The 18,036-nt window shown below is 37.9% G+C and overlaps 2 protein-coding genes across 6 annotated transcripts; one reads left to right on the top strand and one right to left on the bottom strand.

The window, feature by feature from the left end:
* On the top strand, positions 1-4,118 carry LOC120014993 (probable inactive receptor kinase At5g67200). The gene is made up of 2 exons (XM_038867158.1): positions 1-1,974; positions 3,231-4,118. Exons 1-2 carry the CDS (start codon positions 561-563, stop codon positions 3,782-3,784), a joined length of 1,968 nt encoding a protein of 655 aa, XP_038723086.1. The 5' UTR covers positions 1-560; the 3' UTR covers positions 3,785-4,118.
* Positions 4,119-4,788: 670 nt separating this feature from the next.
* Positions 4,789-16,915, bottom strand: LOC120014977 (kinesin-like protein KIN-4A). 5 transcript variants are annotated; one of them, XR_005471656.1, is made up of 26 exons: positions 16,466-16,914; positions 15,782-15,928; positions 15,556-15,705; positions 14,405-14,658; positions 13,646-13,833; positions 13,216-13,340; positions 12,721-12,757; positions 11,571-11,662; positions 11,316-11,426; positions 11,097-11,210; positions 10,790-10,883; positions 10,351-10,463; positions 9,906-10,004; positions 9,720-9,833; positions 9,515-9,631; positions 9,341-9,421; positions 8,595-8,666; positions 7,697-7,790; positions 7,585-7,616; positions 7,097-7,194; positions 6,903-7,001; positions 6,504-6,725; positions 6,232-6,394; positions 5,779-5,934; positions 5,390-5,692; positions 4,789-5,152 (listed from the first exon to the last, which is right to left on the bottom strand). XR_005471656.1 is itself a non-coding variant. In XM_038867137.1 (26 exons), exons 1-25 carry the CDS (start codon positions 16,580-16,582, stop codon positions 5,480-5,482), a joined length of 3,102 nt encoding a protein of 1,033 aa, XP_038723065.1. In that variant the 5' UTR covers positions 16,583-16,915; the 3' UTR covers positions 4,792-5,361; positions 5,452-5,479. The 5 variants fall into 5 exon arrangements, 3 of the variants coding, with proteins under 3 accessions (XP_038723065.1, XP_038723064.1, XP_038723066.1); XR_005471657.1 differs by having other exon boundaries at positions 4,789-5,063; XM_038867137.1 differs by having other exon boundaries at positions 4,792-5,361; positions 5,452-5,692; positions 16,466-16,915.
* Between the last annotated feature and the right edge of the window lie 1,121 nt (positions 16,916-18,036).

The raw sequence follows: 18,036 nt of genomic DNA, 5'->3' as shown, positions 1-18,036 counted from the left end.
GAATATATAGCGATGTAAAGTGGCCTGGGCAATCCCGGCACGACAGGCTCACAAGTGGCCATTCCAGGCCAATGGTCCTCCGACTCGTTTGACACCTCTATCAATACTACACTTTGTCACCAATCGACTTTTTCGGTTTTATTTCTCCAATTTTTTCCCCTCTCAAATTGTCCCACATAAGAATGTAAAACCATCCCTATAAAAATCATTTTTCCCCCTCTCAAATTACCACTAATTAAAATCATTTTGAAGGAAAATAAAATAATCATAAGTGAATGTAACGTACCAACATTAAATGCATTTTTAAAAGTGTGAATCAGTCTGAGACTTGTTTAAAGGCAACAACAGTCGCCAACAGCCAGTTCCCAAATTCGCCGCCTCCACGTGACTCGCTGTCTCTGATAGTCCCCACTCGAAAATCCAGCTGCTCCGCAACACTCAAAACCCAATGAAACCACACTCCCTAAATCCCCAGTGCCTCCATCGCTCTACTTGACACTTGAGAATGGAATCTCAACAGAAATGATTTACGAACCCTTCTTGCTCTCTCTCCCCTCGCAATGCCACAAATATCGCCTCTTCTTCTCCTCCCTCTGCTGTTCACCCTTGCCGCCGCTGCTATATTTCCCTTTTCTCCTCCAAATCTTCTTCCATACGACGCCGTTTCTATTCTCTCCTTCAAATACCAAGCCGACCTCGACAACAAGCTTCTCTACACCCTCAACGAGCGCTTCGACTATTGTCAATGGCAAGGAGTCAAGTGCGCCCATGGTCGCGTGGTTCGTGTCGTTCTCTCAGGCTACGGAATCCGTGGCTCGTTTGCTCCGAACACTCTCTCCCGCCTAGACCAGCTACGGGTGCTCAGCCTACATAACAACTCGCTCTCCGGTCCGATTCCCGATCTCTCAACGCTCGTCAACCTCAAGTCACTCTTCTTGAGCCACAACAACTTCTCTGGATCTTTCCCTCTCTCGGTTTTGGTGCTTCACAGGTTAACAACCCTGGATCTCTCCAAGAATAATCTCACCGGTTCAATTCCAGTTCAGCTGAACGCTCTGGAAAGGCTTAATTTGCTTAAACTTGAGTGGAACGGGTTCAATGGGACGGTGCCTCCTCTGAATCAGACGTTTCTGATTATCTTTAACGTTTCCGGTAACAATCTTACTGGACCGATACCAGTGACGCCTACTCTGTCACGGTTTGATACGTCGTCGTTTTCATGGAACCCCTATCTCTGCGGCGAGATCATTAACAAAGCATGCGAATCTCGGTTTCCATTCTTTGATCCGTCGCCAAATTCCACTCTGCCGCCGGGACCTCTAGGGCAGAGCGCGGAAGCGCAGGGCGGTATAGTAGTTCAGACTCCTCCATCTCCTAAGAGGCACAGGAGGACAAGCTTGATTATAGGGTTCATAGTCGGAGTTACAGCCGTTATAGCGTCCGTCCTATGCATTTTCAGCCTGATTAAGAAACAAAGCAAAAACCGCAACCACGTAGACTCGAAAGAGATTGATTCACCATCTTTAGAGGCAGGAAATACATATCCGGCTACGGTCTCTATTAGAAGCCAAACAATAGAGATCGGGAAAGAATCGCAACCGAAAGCAAGTAAAATCGAGGTTCCAGAGATACGGAGATCAGCAAAGAGTGGGAGTCTTGTGTTCTGCGCAGGGGAATCGCAGCCTTATTCTCTTGAGCTGCTAATGAAAGCTTCGGCAGAGTTGCTTGGGAGAGGCACTATAGGAACTACGTACAAAGCAGCGCTAGATAACCAGTTCATCTTGACAGTGAAGAGATTGGACGTGAACAAGACCACCATCACGAGCAACGATATGTTCGACCGGCACTTGGAGGTGGTGGGCCGGCTTCGCCACCCAAATTTGGTGCCTATCAGAGCTTATTTTCAGGCCAAGGGAGAACGCCTAATCATCTACGATTACCAGCCCAACGGCAGTCTCTCCAGTCTCATTCACGGTATGTTTCGCTACCTTACTTTGATTTCCTTGTTTTGATCGTGACTCGTGAGTCGGGTTAGGGTTCAGGATAATTGATTCATGTTGACTCGGATTCCTATATTGAATGCTTAACATTGCGGCTTACGTGGCGCTTATTAGTGTACTCGATAGGGACCCACGTCTTGACCAAATAATAGGTAGGTGGTTATTCGTTCGTATACGCATGTGGGTCCCAGTAGTGTGTGATGGAGGTGACGTTTGTGTATTTATCTGGATACTGGTGGTGGTGGGGTATACCATAAAAAACCAGTGGTCACTATATACGGTGAGCTTCTATGGTGTCTGTTCCACTAGCGACAGTCACGGGGTGTTTTCCCAGATAGAAAAGATTAAAATAAGTTTACTGTAGTGTTGGTTCATCAATCACGGCTCACGGCTTTTGACCAGAAGGTTAAATTTTAACTTTACTTTTGTTTGGTAAAAAATGTTGCTTTTCTAGTCTAGGTACTTAAAATCCATGCTTGCCTGTAGCAGGTTTTAAGAGGTGAATTATAGTAAAAGCAAACCCTTTCAGGAAAGATGGGTTTCTGGTGCTTTTTTAGAATGCAATATACTTGATTTTGTGGTGCTTTAGGAACAATTTTTAAAGTTGTTCTCAAACATCATGGCTAATCAAAATTTTGGTCTGAGTATCTTCTATGCCCTTGAATTGGGAGCTGTGTTGAAGGTATGATGCATTAACAAGGCATGTGATGTGGAAGAGACTCCTTTTATTCCATTAGCCAAATCAAAGTGCAGTTATTTTGTTGGGTTCTTTCAGTTGTCTGTGAATCTAGATACATGTGCTTTGTTGATCCTAGCATACAGAGAGAAATGTGATGCTGAAGCGTAGAGGACTCGTACAAATTAACAAATTACATATTACGCTGGAAGTTCTTGACTGCTGTTGATTGCATGTAGGCTGTCCAAGACATTATTTCTTACACTTATCCTGAAAGCACCGTTGGCTCGATCCTCTCCGTTGCTTGCCTCCTTTACCAATCCGGGGAAAGGATCTCATCTCCTGAATAATGAGTAGTTGTCGTTAAACCGGGTAGAATATTTTATGAAGTAGATGGAGTAGGAGATAATATAGCTCAAAAGGCTATTTCAATAGCAGCTTCAAAAATGCTTATACGAACTCAATTCATTATTTCGGTATAGAAATGTAGAATGTAGGACGATTTATTTTCTAGCTCATATCTAACGTAGAACCACAATTACATATGTCAACAGGTTCAAGATCCACAAGGGCAAAGCCTCTGCACTGGACTTCATGCCTAAAGATAGCAGAAGATGTAATCCAGGGCCTTACGTTCATTCACCAAGCATCAAGATTAGTTCATGGCAATCTGAAATCCTCCAATGTTCTCCTTGGAGCTGACTTTGAGGCCTGTCTCTCAGACTACTGCCTCTCTATCTTTGCAGATTCTTGGTCTAGCGAAGACCCTGATGCTGCTGCCTATAGTGCTCCTGAGACGCGAAAATCTAGTCATCAAGCCACCCCCAAGTCTGATGTCTATGCTTTTGGCATCCTCTTACTAGAGCTGTTGACAGGCAAATATCCTTCACGTCTTCCACACCTTGCACCTGCTGAAATGCAAGATTGGGTCAGAGGGATCAGAGATGATGATGGTGGAGATAATAACCAACTTGGAATGCTTACGGACGTTGCTTGTGTCTGTAGCTTGACCTCACCAGAGCAGAGACCAGCAATGTGGCAAGTTTTGAAGATGATTCAGGAGATAAAGGAGAGTGTAATGATAGAAGAGAACACATCTATGGCATAGTTATTATGTTTGCCTATACCGATTCTGTTGGATTGAATATGCATGGAAGGCAAAAGTAAGAGGTCACTACTACAGTTTTGAAATAGATGTGTTGTCCCAAAGTGTGAACATGGACGAGTTTAGGCGGCTCCACTGGACATATCTCTCGAGGAATTTATGAAATGCGTCAGATCTGGCCTTCTGCAATCGCACTTAAGGGGTGGATTTATAAAGCTTTCTGATTCTTTTTGTTGAACCGTTGTCAATTTTGTTGTTTGCTTATCTTTGAGCTTCTGTTGATAAAGCTTGTCAAGAGTATCTAATTAAAGAGTAAGAAATTCGCTTTCTCTGGTTCCACGGGGTGGTTTCTGTCAAATTTTAGTTCTTTTTTTATTGGCTGGTAATCTTGTTCTTTTGTTATGAATTTTTGACCCGCAACTACTTTGCGTTAGAATCAACAATTCATGAGGAAAAAGTCATACAAATTTTAAAAATAATGAGATGTGATACATTTTTCAAATCATTGGACTCAAATTGTATACTTTATAATTTTAAACGAATTGCGAAACTACTAAATCTGTTTGTTATAGGATCAAACTTTTTTTTTGGTTTGGACTGTTGGACTACTTAGTATTATTGATTTTTTTTAGAACCATATTTATTTTTAAAGAAATCATTAGGTCATGTCAAACCCAATGCCCGTAATGGGAACAACTAACAACTTTAACTAGTAATGAATTTTCACACCTAGACATTAGGTCAGCTAACAACCGAAAGTTGATGTCTTGGACAAGACAAGCTCGTTTTGCTCGGGTCAGCCGTTCAATGGTAAGGGGAGATAGCGGAAAATGAACAAAACATTTTGCATACTACACCCTGATCAATCGATCATGCTTACAATGTCCATCAATGATAACCGTTTGATGCAAGTAAAAATGGGCAGCAGGGAGGGGGTGTTTCATTGACGCCTATATAAACAGCGAAGAAGTGAGAGCTCATCCCTAAGACAATATCGAATATAGTTTTTGTGAAGATAAAAATAATGTTGTTAGATGCCAAACTGAATAAATCATGGTATACTTACATAAAGTCCAAAGTAAAGAAACCATATGTACACAAAACTGAATCGGTAAAGAATGTCATCTTTCAGCGAGACTAAAAAAGAATGAAAAAAATCAAAAGCTAAAGGACATCGAACATTGTAGCATCAGGAAACACATTGGCTTTAACCAAACAACCGAGCTCACCCCACCCTTCGAACCATTCTCCGGTAAGCTCACCACCCCCAGAAGATGCTTTCCTGTGATGATAGCATTGTAGATTACTCCCCCATTGACATGTCTTAGCTATAAAATCCGGAAGCAAAAGCCTCTCCAATCCACAACATGCCTGCTGCAGGGTGGGACAGTAGAATTATCTTTCATGTTTTTAACTCAAGTTGGCCAGAGGTTTCAATTCTTTCTCCCTTCTATTGTTGACTGGAATGCCATATGACCAGAGTTGAAAATATCTTTGGCATTTGGTTTAACCAACAGAGGAGTAACTTCAAAGAAAAGGATGGCCAAGGCCACAAACGGTCTTCTGATATGAGAGTTGATCTACATATAATGGAAATAGAAAGATTACCTTCAGTCATGCGGGTTCTTACTCGCCGATTTGTAAAACAGGTACACAGTCAAGATGCATACACAGCAAAAAGAAAGTTGCTGATGGTTATCATATCATATCAATCATGGGTTGCATTCTAGGCCTTGACCTCATGATTGTCTCGTCACTGTGCTTGATCCACTCAGAAAGCTTCCATGGTTTCTGCCACTTCCATTTGAACTGAATCAGCCACTGATGATGACTTCTCTTCCACCTCCACAGTTTCCCACTTTGCCCTGCTGCAGCAATCTTTTTCATGGACAATTGTCCAATTGGTACCATCTGGCACAGAACAGATTGCATATCAAGTTTTTCAGTCAAATGGGAAGATCTATAATCCAAAAGATGTCACGAAAGGGGGATATTACCTTTCGTGTCTGGTCTATAAATGCCACCGAATCCCTCATTGAGCCATTAACAATCCCAGGTGTAAATTTGAGTTGCTTTGGAGCCGGAAGTGACATTGGGGACGAGAAACCACTCAAGTCATCGGCAAAGTGTTTTGATGAACAGCACGAGTTCACCTGTTGATTTTCATATCATCTGTAAGAACAATACCTAAATCCTTCTGATAAGAAAGATATTATTGATATTGAATTCTAGGGTTACAAGCAAGCATATATAGAGGCTTAACATAAAGACTAGAGTGCCCTCAAGTATCATATAAAATAATACATCTATATCTCTATATCTCTAAAACCTTCTAAATCATAGTATATTGCAATGTATGATCTCAAAATTTGCTGTGACACTTATAATGAGAACCGAAAGAAACATTTAAAAAATGATATGAAAATGTAACTTTTGAGCAATAATCTCACCGAAGCTGATTCACCCATAGCAATGGCAGTAACTTGTTCTCTCCTCTTTTGCTCCTTCAATAGTTCTTTCCTGTGAGCTTCGCTTTCTTGTAATAAAGATATGAATTGATTCAGTTGTTGTTTCATGTCTTTAATTTCCATATCTTTTTCCCACAACTTACACCTATTAACAAATTCGTACAGGTTCAGAACTTGACGAAGTCATAAGCTCGTAAAATTATTTGAACTCTCAATTATTAAAATGATCAGAAAACAGTGGTCTGTAGAAGCACCTTGCTTCTGCAGCAGCATTAAACATGTGCTGAAGCAGGTTCTTGGCATCTCCCATTGAGCGCAAGTTATTCCAGCGTCCACGGCCAATTGATCCTTGCTCTCTTTCTTCTGCCTGCGAAAGTTGTGAAGCCATTGCAACAAGTGCATTTGAAGACATGCTGAGCATGTTTTCTAGAGAAGATATTCTTGCCATTCTCACACTTGGTGACATGGACAACAACCTACATGAATAATAAATACAGGCATGTCTTGAATCAAAAGAACTCCCGGAAGACTCTCGTGTTCGATGACTTGTATCATTAAATATAAACGAGAAGCAAAAGAGTAAAATATTTAGTACAATGGATTATAAACGAGAAGCATAAGAGTAATTTCGCAAAAAAGATAATTTTTAGTACCTTGATTGTCCATTGTTTCCCATCGGTGGACTCTGCTCATTTGAAGTAGAGCGATCCATTTCTTTCAATAAGGATAACTCCTCTAACAATGCAGTTCGTCTATAGATTATTTTGAATCGCTAATCAATCCATACATATTTAAGAAATTTGATGATAGCTTGCAAGCAAAGGAAAATATGGTGATGAATACATACACTTGGTTTTGCTTCTCGTACTCAAAACGAACTTCATGCACCTTCACCATGAATTCTAGCTCATGATCAAGCCACTTTTTCAAAGATTTTTCATCAACCTAGAGATAGAACATGGGTCAAAATGTTTGTCACGGCATGGTTATCATGCACATACCACAAACATAAGACATATATTCCCACATATATGGTAAAGCCATAGAGACCGCCTAAAAATACTTGGCCAGAAATACAGCACCTCCGTAGGTTGGGCTTAGTACAGGCCATCCATTTGTGATCAGGTAATAAACCACCATCCCCGAAGAAGAAAGTCAAAAACAATGATTCAATTGCTCATATTAAAATTATTTTGACAAAGGTATATGACCAATTAAGCCTGGGAGCAAAACCAGGCCCCAAGCAATCTATAACTGGCTGTTGGCTTTCGAAAGGTGGTCCAACCGCAGCACAACATAATTAGTAGAAGGAATTGCTTGGTTCAGAGGCTGTACCTGTGCACCTGGTGACTGTCCTCCGGAATTAACTGCAACCAAATAAAAATAGTAAGGAAGTCAAATTCCAAAATACGCAACTTCCAAAAGACAAAAGAAAGATTAAAAGAACCTGAATTTTCACGTGTCGAGGACTTTCTGGCTTCCAACAATTCCTTCAGCCTTTTGGTTGCAATTGCCGCCTCTTCTGTCTTTCTTTGAAGAACCTTCAAAGAGTACAATGATTGTATAATCTCCGTAAATGTAATAATATCATATAAATGAACAAGAGAAAACCTTGAGATGCATTGGCAATGTAGCCTGAAATGGAAAGCTAGCTTTGAAGAATTGTGCACACAAGAACGATTAATTTTAATTTCTCAAGCTTCACTGTTTTACATTTTCCATTTATCATCTGAGTCATTTCCACGGCTGAAAATTCAATCCATGTCACATCTACACAGCAGTAAGTAATTGATCTTTTGAGATTTCCCCCTTCCCCTAATCAGAGCTTCTTTCCAAAATATTTCACAAAAATCTTTTTTCGAACAGAGATCCTGTTCTAGTTTTTTCTTACCCTTTTTTTGGTTGTCTTCTGCTTTCAGGAGCTTTTTAATTTGAGTCTCTCTTCCTTTCGCAGGTTTATATTCAACTTTTCGTGCTAGTTGTGCAAGGCTTTCTTTCAATGCAAAATTCTGAATTATATGCAAAAATTTAATAAAATTTGAAGATTGTCTGTTCATAGTTATAGCAGTGGATATTGGACAGGTTAATCCCTGTATATTGCTGTCAAATTATAAAAGTAGATTCTTGCATTTAACATAATCAGAATCAAAGATGCTAGATTGCATATCTGGAAGTTTCAGACTTATTGGGTCATACCAAATTACTGATTCAAATAAACCTAGCTTTCAGTGACAAATACTACCATATTAGCTGCATATCAAACAAGAAATGGATCTATAGTATTTTTAAGGGGTGTGCATCGAAAAGAATTTCATAAATTTATGTGCTAACACACATGACTTTACCATTTTCTGGCGTTGATTCAGAGCTTCAAGTTTATGTCGTTCATACTCGTTTCTCCTGCCTTCCTTCCTGAGCTGCTCAAGCGAAATCAGAATTAATACTCCAGTTAAAAAAAAAAGGGATTATGACCATATGCTCCTTATATCTAAAACCATGACTTAACAATGATTCCAAAGATTATCAAAGCATTCAGAAAAAAAGTTATTAAAAAGACGTACAACAGAGAACAACATCACAGTTCATAAAATTAATTTGTGAGGAAAAGTTTGGTTGAAAAAATCATGAACGAAAAGGTAACAAAAGCATTAAAAAATACTCCATCCTATACAAAATAGGTTCATCAGAAAGCTAGCAGTTCCAACTAATTGAAGGAATTATTGTTTTATACCAAAGAAAGAACCATTATAACAGGAATGTGTAATAACAGAACATTCCATAACAATTAATATTTTCCTCTTTTTTTCTTTAATCTTTCTTTTTCTGCTCCTAAAGTCCTAATACATAGCTCAATAACTATCTTGATGCATACTTGAGCACCTGTAGTTATAAATTTTTCTATATCACACGCATGGTATGTAGTCTTCAACAGAATGGAAGAAATAAAACTAGAACATGAACTTCTTTTAAGATGAGCTCTCCAAACATGAAATATTGGATGCAATAAAAAGACTGCATGAGTTTTGAGACAAACAACCTGCTTTAAATGAAGAAAACTCAGTATATATATAGTAACTGGTAAGTAAAGCACCTGCAGCAGCTCTTTCTCACGAGAGGCCTTCCAATGTCGAAATTGCTCTGACTCTTGCTTGATCTTATGTAGCAGCTGAACCTGTAAAGGGAATACCATGCACGTCAAACACATAAGATATATTGCGGTTGTTGAAATTTTGAACTCAATTAAGATACCATAATGAAAACCAACTTTTTGAGCCTTGATATACTGTATTTCATCCTGTAACCTCTTTGCTGCTTCATCACTTCTTTGTTTTTGTTTTAAAGTTTCAACCTGGCCTTCTTGTTTCTTTTTAAGATCTAAAATCTGCATTTAATAGGAAAAAATTTAAATGAGAACAGAATACCATTTTATTGAAAAACTCATTAATAATGAAATAAATTTGTAGGTATACCTGTGCCTCAAGCACTTTTAATTTCTGTGTATGAGGATCTTGCATCTTCTGTGTTCGACCATGAGAATTAGCAGCGAGGTTCTCAACTTTAGCCAACAAACGATCCCTCTCTTGCTGTTATTATTTTACTAACATCAGCTACCAGAAGGAAGCAGTGGTGATCAAAAAAAAGATATTGAGGTTAACCTGCACAAGTCTTTTCTCTTCCTCAAGTTCCATGATTTTTTTCCCAAAGTGTTTCTTGAGTGCTTCAGTGTCAACAACTCCAAAAAGTTTCATCTCAGACTGCAAAAGATTAAAAGGACTAATTTAACACATGGAGTAAATAAAAATAATGACGATACCTTCACATGGGGCATGCCCTGAACGCACTACCTAATCAAGTAATCACTGAAACTCCTAAAAATTGGTCACAGATGCACCCTTGACCCACTTTTAAGGCATTTTGACAGTCATAGTGAGAAGGAGAAGTATAGAAGTTTTAACAGAAAGCCAACATAGGCTGGACTGCACTTTTATTTTGTCACTGAACATACATTTTCAGTTGCCCATATATTATTTCATGCCAATAATCAACAAATGTAGCTAATATAATATTTAACAGTGTATGAAGCAAGCCTGTCAATGCAACCTCTTTTTTCTCTAGTCGTTTGTTTAACTCATTCAATTCTTTATCCATAGCATTCTGCAGAAGCTCATGCTCCCATTCTTTTTCGACTTCATCAATTTCCCTGGAATTTTCGCCTGCAAAAAGTGGCATCAGAAGGTTAGACCAGATAGGCAAAATAAAACAAGCTACGCAGTTTAGCATGACTGTTATATGTAAGGCAACTGCAAATCCAAAGTGCAACTTTAGAAACTGAGTCCAGTCCTTCCACCTAAAAACGTAAAATTACCTGCCTTGTGCACAAGTATGATGGATGAACAACAGGATAGTAATCAGATGACCAAACTCATACGTGATAGATTTTTAATATGCAACAGCAGAAAATGTTGAACTTTATTCAATTCTAATTTCAAAATCATTTTCCAAGGAAAACTAAAATCATAAAGCTAACTCCAAGGTTTACCTGACACGGCTTCATCCATTTGACAATCGGATGTGTCCATACTATGAAAGCCTCTTTTCAATCCATCAGTTCTTGTCAAACAAGCATGGTCCTCCTGGTATTCAAGTACAAAATGAAACAAGTACCACCATAAAATTAAACCAAGAATACTGTTATCTTAGCAGCATATTAAAAGGAAAACAATGTCTCAATCAAAAGATGATCAACATCACAGCCAACAAAAGAATAGAAAACTGTTTCAGGTACTAGAATCAAAACTGAAAGAAAAGGAAGCTATGTTAAATCAAGAGAACTGTCAGTTACATACTTCCGTATCAGTTTCACAATGTTCTGCAACAGCACGTCTGCTGCGGTAGTCATGAAGTTCTTGAATAAGGTCCTCATTTGTTGCCTCAAGCCAAGCAATCCTTTTCCTAAGAGCCTGTGAAGCCAAAACATTAGATGTTTCACTTCCACCAAGTAAATGCATAAAATCATCTTCGGCACAACAAGTTTGACTAATCAACAGCCTTTACAAGGCCATTACCTGCACCTCATCAGGCGTCACATTTCCCCCATGAGCACTAAGTTCTGCCTGCAAGTACTTTAGCTGCTGGCGCATCTTTTGTATATCATTGGATATCAAATCTCTATTGATCTGAACAGCAATAAAATATCTTAATTTGTACTAGTTGAATTGGATACCAGTTCAAGTTTTGCAATAAACATGGATACATGCAGCATAATGTCGGAGAAATAACAACACAACCGATAAGAGAGAACAGAGTCGTAAAACACTTACAACAGGCTTATTCTGGATATTGCGAGCTCGATTTGCATATTTGAGAGTGTTAAGACTTTCCTCGGCATTAATGTCAGCAGGACTGATGCAAGCTGAATTAAAGTACAATTTCATTATATATGACAACAATCACAAGAGAAAATAAGAACAAATAAGGCATCAAGTCAAAGACGATTTCACAAACACATAAAAGCATAGAAGATCCGATTCGAACTTAGAGATACTAAGATTTGTGATAACATGTAGGATAATAATTATTGTCCTAACAATTTGAAGTCTTGGATTCATTGGCAAAATCTATAATCTCTATGGATCAACAAATCTGATGCATCCAACAGTGGCTTTTCTGATTATCGTGTTAAGAATTCAACTATGCAAGATCGCAACGAATAAAAGTCTCAAGCCATTGAAAACTCAAAGTAGACAACTCAAAACAAAAAAATTACCAAAACAACAAAGCTTTCTCTAGTTCTCGTAAATTCAGGGTTAGGAATCAAGTATACAGATTATTCTATGGAATTCATCAATTCCTGGAAATAGCCTCTCCATAATGTGGGGGCTTGGGGCATCTTGTCCTAGTGGGAGTTGTTTACTATGGCACTTCTATGATTGTTATTAAGCAACCGGCATTCTCTTATGATCTCAAAAGAATATGATAATTATTATATAAAAAAAATATCTCAGTATTCTAGCTTCATCATGTCACTTGCCTAAACAAAAGCAATTTTAGGGTTTTGACAGAGGATTGCAGCCTGCTAGAGCTCTGATACTAGGAATTGGATAACCCGCTGAACAGTTAAACCACCTCCCTGGATGACAGCTACTAAAATAAGCAGTGTCCAATATTGACAAAAAAAAACTCCTTAGCCCACCAAAATATATAGTGAATGAGCACTTTCTACAAGGTACTAAAGTACACTGCCACAACTATATTGATCATTTTCATGTGCATCATTTTGTGAAAGCAATAGAGAGAACATACAGAACAGTTGGATTGTTTATCAAGCAATACTTAATAATAAATTTAGGATTTTTAATTTTGAACCAACTGACCAGGAAAGTGGGGAAAAACCTAAGAAAGCCTGCTCGTCAATTAAATAATTCCATTAAAGGGTCACACCTATCATTACAATGAACAAAGCAGGATTACCTATCATAGCAGTTTTGCTGTTTCCACCAAGTGAATCCTGTCAAGATGCATATGTAACCCGGGTAAGAAATTTCCCCAATAAGCAAAAGAAACTAAACAAAGATCAAAGATATTAGTAACTCCTATCAATCCCTAAACCCTAAAAGATAACTGTCATCGAGTTCTCTTCTCTAGCAACAGTAAGCCCACATCTTTTTGGCAATCCCCGTAAACTATGTTCAAAACTAGAGACTAACAATTACCAGACAGAAAACTTGCACAAACATATCTTAATTATTCAACATGATTAGGTTTTCATACACATGAATAAAAATTAGGGGGAAAGACAAGTGCAGTATCTTCCTGTACAATACATATGCTGCCTATAAATTCCTTGCAAGTGTATAAGATTGTTATCTGCTCTTTGCTTAGTCACATCAACATCAGCCCTTTCACATTTTCTGTTTTATACTGATTCTTACAATCAATATGTAATCAACAGTATGCCAATTTTACCTGCAAGAGTCGAGTGAGTTTACTATCGCGGTAAGGTACATGCACTCCTTCCTTCCGCTTTTTATCATCCCCAAGGGCGCTGATGACATTCCCAAGCGCAAGAAGCCCCTTATTAATGTGAATACCTATTCATGAAAAAAAATTTGGTATTGTTTAGAATTAATGTTGTAACGATGGCAATGATTAAAATAAGGGTCATGTGCTCTTAGGGCATTGGTTAAAGTACTCTACAAAGATGCCAAGTGTTTTAGTGTACAAATTCTTTTTTGTCCAAGTCACAGGGAGGTGCCATGTGTATAAAAGAATTACCTTAATACACATGACACTAGCACATAACTCCCCAACCAATGCCCTAGGGCACCTGATAATTAGTCCCCAAAAATAACGATCAAATTTCAATCCCAGTAGGAACACAAACATATTTACCAACCTTCTTTCAAACGAAGACCGTCAGAACCTGTCCTTTTAGCTCGTTCAGATCCAGCAAGATCCACCAAATGGAGTTTTGCACAGAAATATTCTTCACCCATATCCTCATCTGGATTTTCATGGACAGGATTTTCTGGATGGACTTTACGCGTCTGTTCTAAAGTGATCGTGAATATCGCATGCGATCGACTTTTGCAAGCATGCAGAAGGAATTACACGCCGTTAGATAATGAAGATGCACAAACAAGGTTTAACCGTGAAACAATCCTATTCTAGAATCTATTTGATGTTTAACAAACATTTTCTGAAAGTTAGTGTTGCATTCTTATATGGTCTGCGAGGAATTAAAAAGTTCTTCAGGGTTAACATATAGTCTGGTGTTAACCAGCAAAGAAAGCTGTTGCTTTCGTTAAATAGAATAGTCATGTCACATTGTAGGATAACTGGAAAAAGGGAGGGGTGGGGCAATGAAGCATTTAAAAGAAAGCAATTATACTATGAGAACAATTACCAAAAGTTAAGCATTAATAGGTCCCAAATTATTATCAAACCAGTACTATAATAGGTTAATTAATGCAATCTCAATTGCTTCAGTTGTCGAAATGGAACAGCCTCTCACTCACTAGAAGAAAATGTTTAACTAGGCTGGCATAAAATCAATCCTTTAAATGCCATAAGAGATTGATAAGTGAGAAATTAATTTTCTTTGGTTGGTAAAATGCGGCCTTCTCCCAGTAATAAAAGACATAAATAGTTTTACCTAGATTGGTTGTTCATATTTGTACTCCCCGTTGCCCTGGTTAATGATCCTTGCTCCAGGCAGGCTGCCATTTCTTGTAATGTATGAACAGCAACTTCAGTAGACCCTGCTAACGTTATTACTCCATTTGATGATTCACGGATTTGGATAGGCGGCCTCCCAGGACCAGTGACTCTCCCAGACTGTCCACTAGCAGTCATTGATTTGCTTACAGATACAGAATCCAGCAAGTCTCTCACTTCTTCCTTGAGAATCTTCACATCCAACCCTCTAATTAATTGCTTAGTAAGAAAGCTAATTAAATAATCTAGTCATCACATGCTAATTGCCAATTTATGCACACTTTTATGGCCGACTACTCATGCATCAAAGTGTCCACATCATTAGTATTATCTTAAAAGTTATTAAGAACCAGAGGCAAGTCACATTTGATTTCAAGTCATGAATATCAAATTTCATTCCTCTTCGCGTCAAGATAAAACATTAGAATTTAAAATGAATGATTAGTTGCAGATTACATCAACTTAAGATTTTATAATCTTGATGAAGCTCTATTTTTATTAGACATTTATAGTCATTTAACTACTTATTTCTAAGCGTTGTGTTCTCGTGGCATGAACCCTTTAACCAGTCTTGTGTGAACCAAAATGTTTCCATAGAAGCCTAACAGACGATTGTCGTACTATAACGTCGAAGACCAATATGGAGGACAAAACCTAGACAGATCATCGTGCAAACTAAAGTATGCTTCAAAGGGATCTTCCAAACTTGAGGTCCAATAAATGATCTAAATGGGCATATTAGAAATGGAAAAAATGGGAGCCTGGGGGAAAAAAACTATTTTGATCGTATATGTTCTGAACAAGGCAGCAAACAACCAAATGCAAATATGTATATAGATAAAAACACACAGACATATATATGTATATTATAAAAAAAAAAAATTCTTGCTAAAACATCAGCATTACCATCTAACTCCTGCCATTTCTCAAGCATTCAATATCAAGAATGCCGGAAAATCCTTTCTCTCACCTCTTCATATATGATATATCCCAGCAACAAACCGATTGCTCCAACAACAAACCAATATATTCTATAGCGCATGACAGGAAAGCACACCTTAGTTTGAATTTAAAGTATCATGAATCTACCTCAATAAAGGAAACATGTAACTCGAATTTCGTCTGATATTTTGACACTTCAATCTTTTTGAATAGTGCATTCATAACTTGAGGAATGATTCCCATGTGGCAACCATCTTTGTATCCACTTCCCATTGTGTATGTTTTCCCAGACCCTGTCTGCAGCAGAAGTTTTTGTCAGCTACCAAGTGAGAAAGAGATGGCTTGAGGAACCCTTCATTGGGGTGGACACTACCTGACCATACGCAAGCACAGTGGCATTATATCCTTGGAACAATCCATCAACGAGTGGAGCAACACATTCTGCAAATATAGCAGTTGAAGGAGAACCACCTTTTCCATAGACATGATCAAACATAAAACAATGCGAGCCAATTTGTATCTGCGCCATAGTCAGAAATAGAACTCCCATCAAACAAGATCATCTAATAAATTTAATGAAGAAGGCGAGAATATCAACACAAGCATTTGAACTGTTTCCTATCAAAATGTTGAAGTTGCATCTTGAAACTGACTTAATTAGCAGTATAAACAATAACCTCCTCGAATTAGGAAAAGTATGGAAGATGATCTATAACCCATTTTTGAAAAAAAAAAAAGAGCATACACAAAATGCCAAAGCATTCTAATACCGCCATGCATATACAATTCCAAAAAAGTTGAGCCGCATGTCATTATAAAACAAGACCCAAAATACGCGTCAGAAGAAAGGACAGCGGCGCCGTAAATAGGCAACGAGAAACTATTAGGGTGAACATTGAATTGCGAAAGGAACTAAAAGAGAATCCAAACAAAAACAAACAATCCTACATGCAAAACCCAATCAAGTAAGCGGTTCAATTCTGGGTCCTCGTAAACCAAACGTAGAAATAAAGGGGCCATAAAGCTGAATGAAACCAGGCATAAATCGTAGGTCTACCTGGGGTTTCCCGGGCGCAACCGAAACACATTCTTTACAGCCTTGCAGCTGCTCACCACCGATCAGCGGGCGTACGTGAACTGCAACCTTAACACTGCAACTGTCCGATGCTTCCATGACAAACAAACGCTTAAAGAAATCAATGGAATCAGTAAGAGTTCGTTAATCTTGTAGAAAGTCGACGCGCATTGTCTCTTTCCGTCCAATCAACTGAATTAGGATCAAGAAATCGATACAACAGAGAAATAGAGAGATTAAAGAGAGATGGTTGTTGGAGATTGGAGAATAAAATAAGAGGAAGGTGGAGAGCTGGTGTTTATGAATGATTTGTAAAAAGATTAGTACCAGAAGGCAGGAGGAGATAACGACCACTATCAACACTTTCCTTGTTCTTCACTACTTTCTCAGTTTCTCCTACTCCTTCATTCCTTCCCTCTACTCTACTGGTACAGTGATGCTACCCTGGCTATGGCATCTTTTTATATTTCCCAATTTGCCCTTTTGACTTTTCCCATACAACTGTCAATTCAATTTAATATATATTTCCAATTTTCCAATGCAACAAGAATACAAGATACAAATATTTGTGTGAGATTTATTTTAAATTTATTTTGAGTGGGAAATTAGTTCTAGGATATGCTATTTGTTGTGTAATAATTGAATTATTTATTGGAAAATACAAATAATTTGTACAAGATCAAGGATTTGGTATTGTGGTGGTTGCAGTAGCAATAAGTTCAATTTGCGACGTCAGTATTTTAGCTTTTTTTTTTTTTTTGAGACAGCTAAATTGGGTAGTAATGAGAGTTTTAATTATATAGGACCGAAAATAACAAAAAAAGTACCGAAAGCGATGGCCACCACTGAAACTGGAACCTCAGCATAAGCAAGCGTGAGCTGTTGGGCCACTTTCTACTACCTGTACGATCCGATTTGTTATTGCCACTTTTTTTTTTACTTTTTTTGGGTGGTAAGTTGTAATGACCTCTTAAAGATTTGCTTTTTTATGTATATTTACCATGGGTGACAAAATTTCGTCACATTCGGCTGATCAAATTCGTTTGATTTAGATTAAAATCAAGTTTAAATGTAAGTTATATGTATGAAATTTAGGTCTAAACTAAAAAGTTTTGTTTAAACCAGATTCGGTTTCAAATACAAAAATTTTATCCGATTTACTTATTCGGACTCTAACTTGTATTATATTATTGTCTGATTTACTTGTCATGTTTTAAACAATTCGGGTTTGATCAATTAAGTACGTCTAAAATCCAATCCGAATTAGGATCCGGGCATGTAAATATTTCATAAACATGCACTGTTATTTGACCCCAAATCGATTTATTTTTTTCACCTCTAATATTTACTCTACTTTTTTTTTTTGCCTGAATGTTTACTCCACTTATTCCTTCTCAATCCTGCCAAACCTAACGGCTCTCTCATACGATGACAAAAATATGCTACCTACCATCTCAGCATGGCTTTATGGAAATAATTTTTTTTATCTATTATTAAATAACTAAAATTAATTAAAAGTAAAATAATTTCAAGATTATCAAACAATAATACTA

This window comes from Tripterygium wilfordii, chromosome 14 (assembly GCF_013401445.1).
Source record: "Tripterygium wilfordii isolate XIE 37 chromosome 14, ASM1340144v1, whole genome shotgun sequence".
Classification (NCBI taxonomy): Eukaryota; Viridiplantae; Streptophyta; class Magnoliopsida; order Celastrales; family Celastraceae; genus Tripterygium; species Tripterygium wilfordii.
Note: the sequence above shows the minus strand (reverse complement) of the source record. Positions and strands in the feature narration are given on the sequence as shown.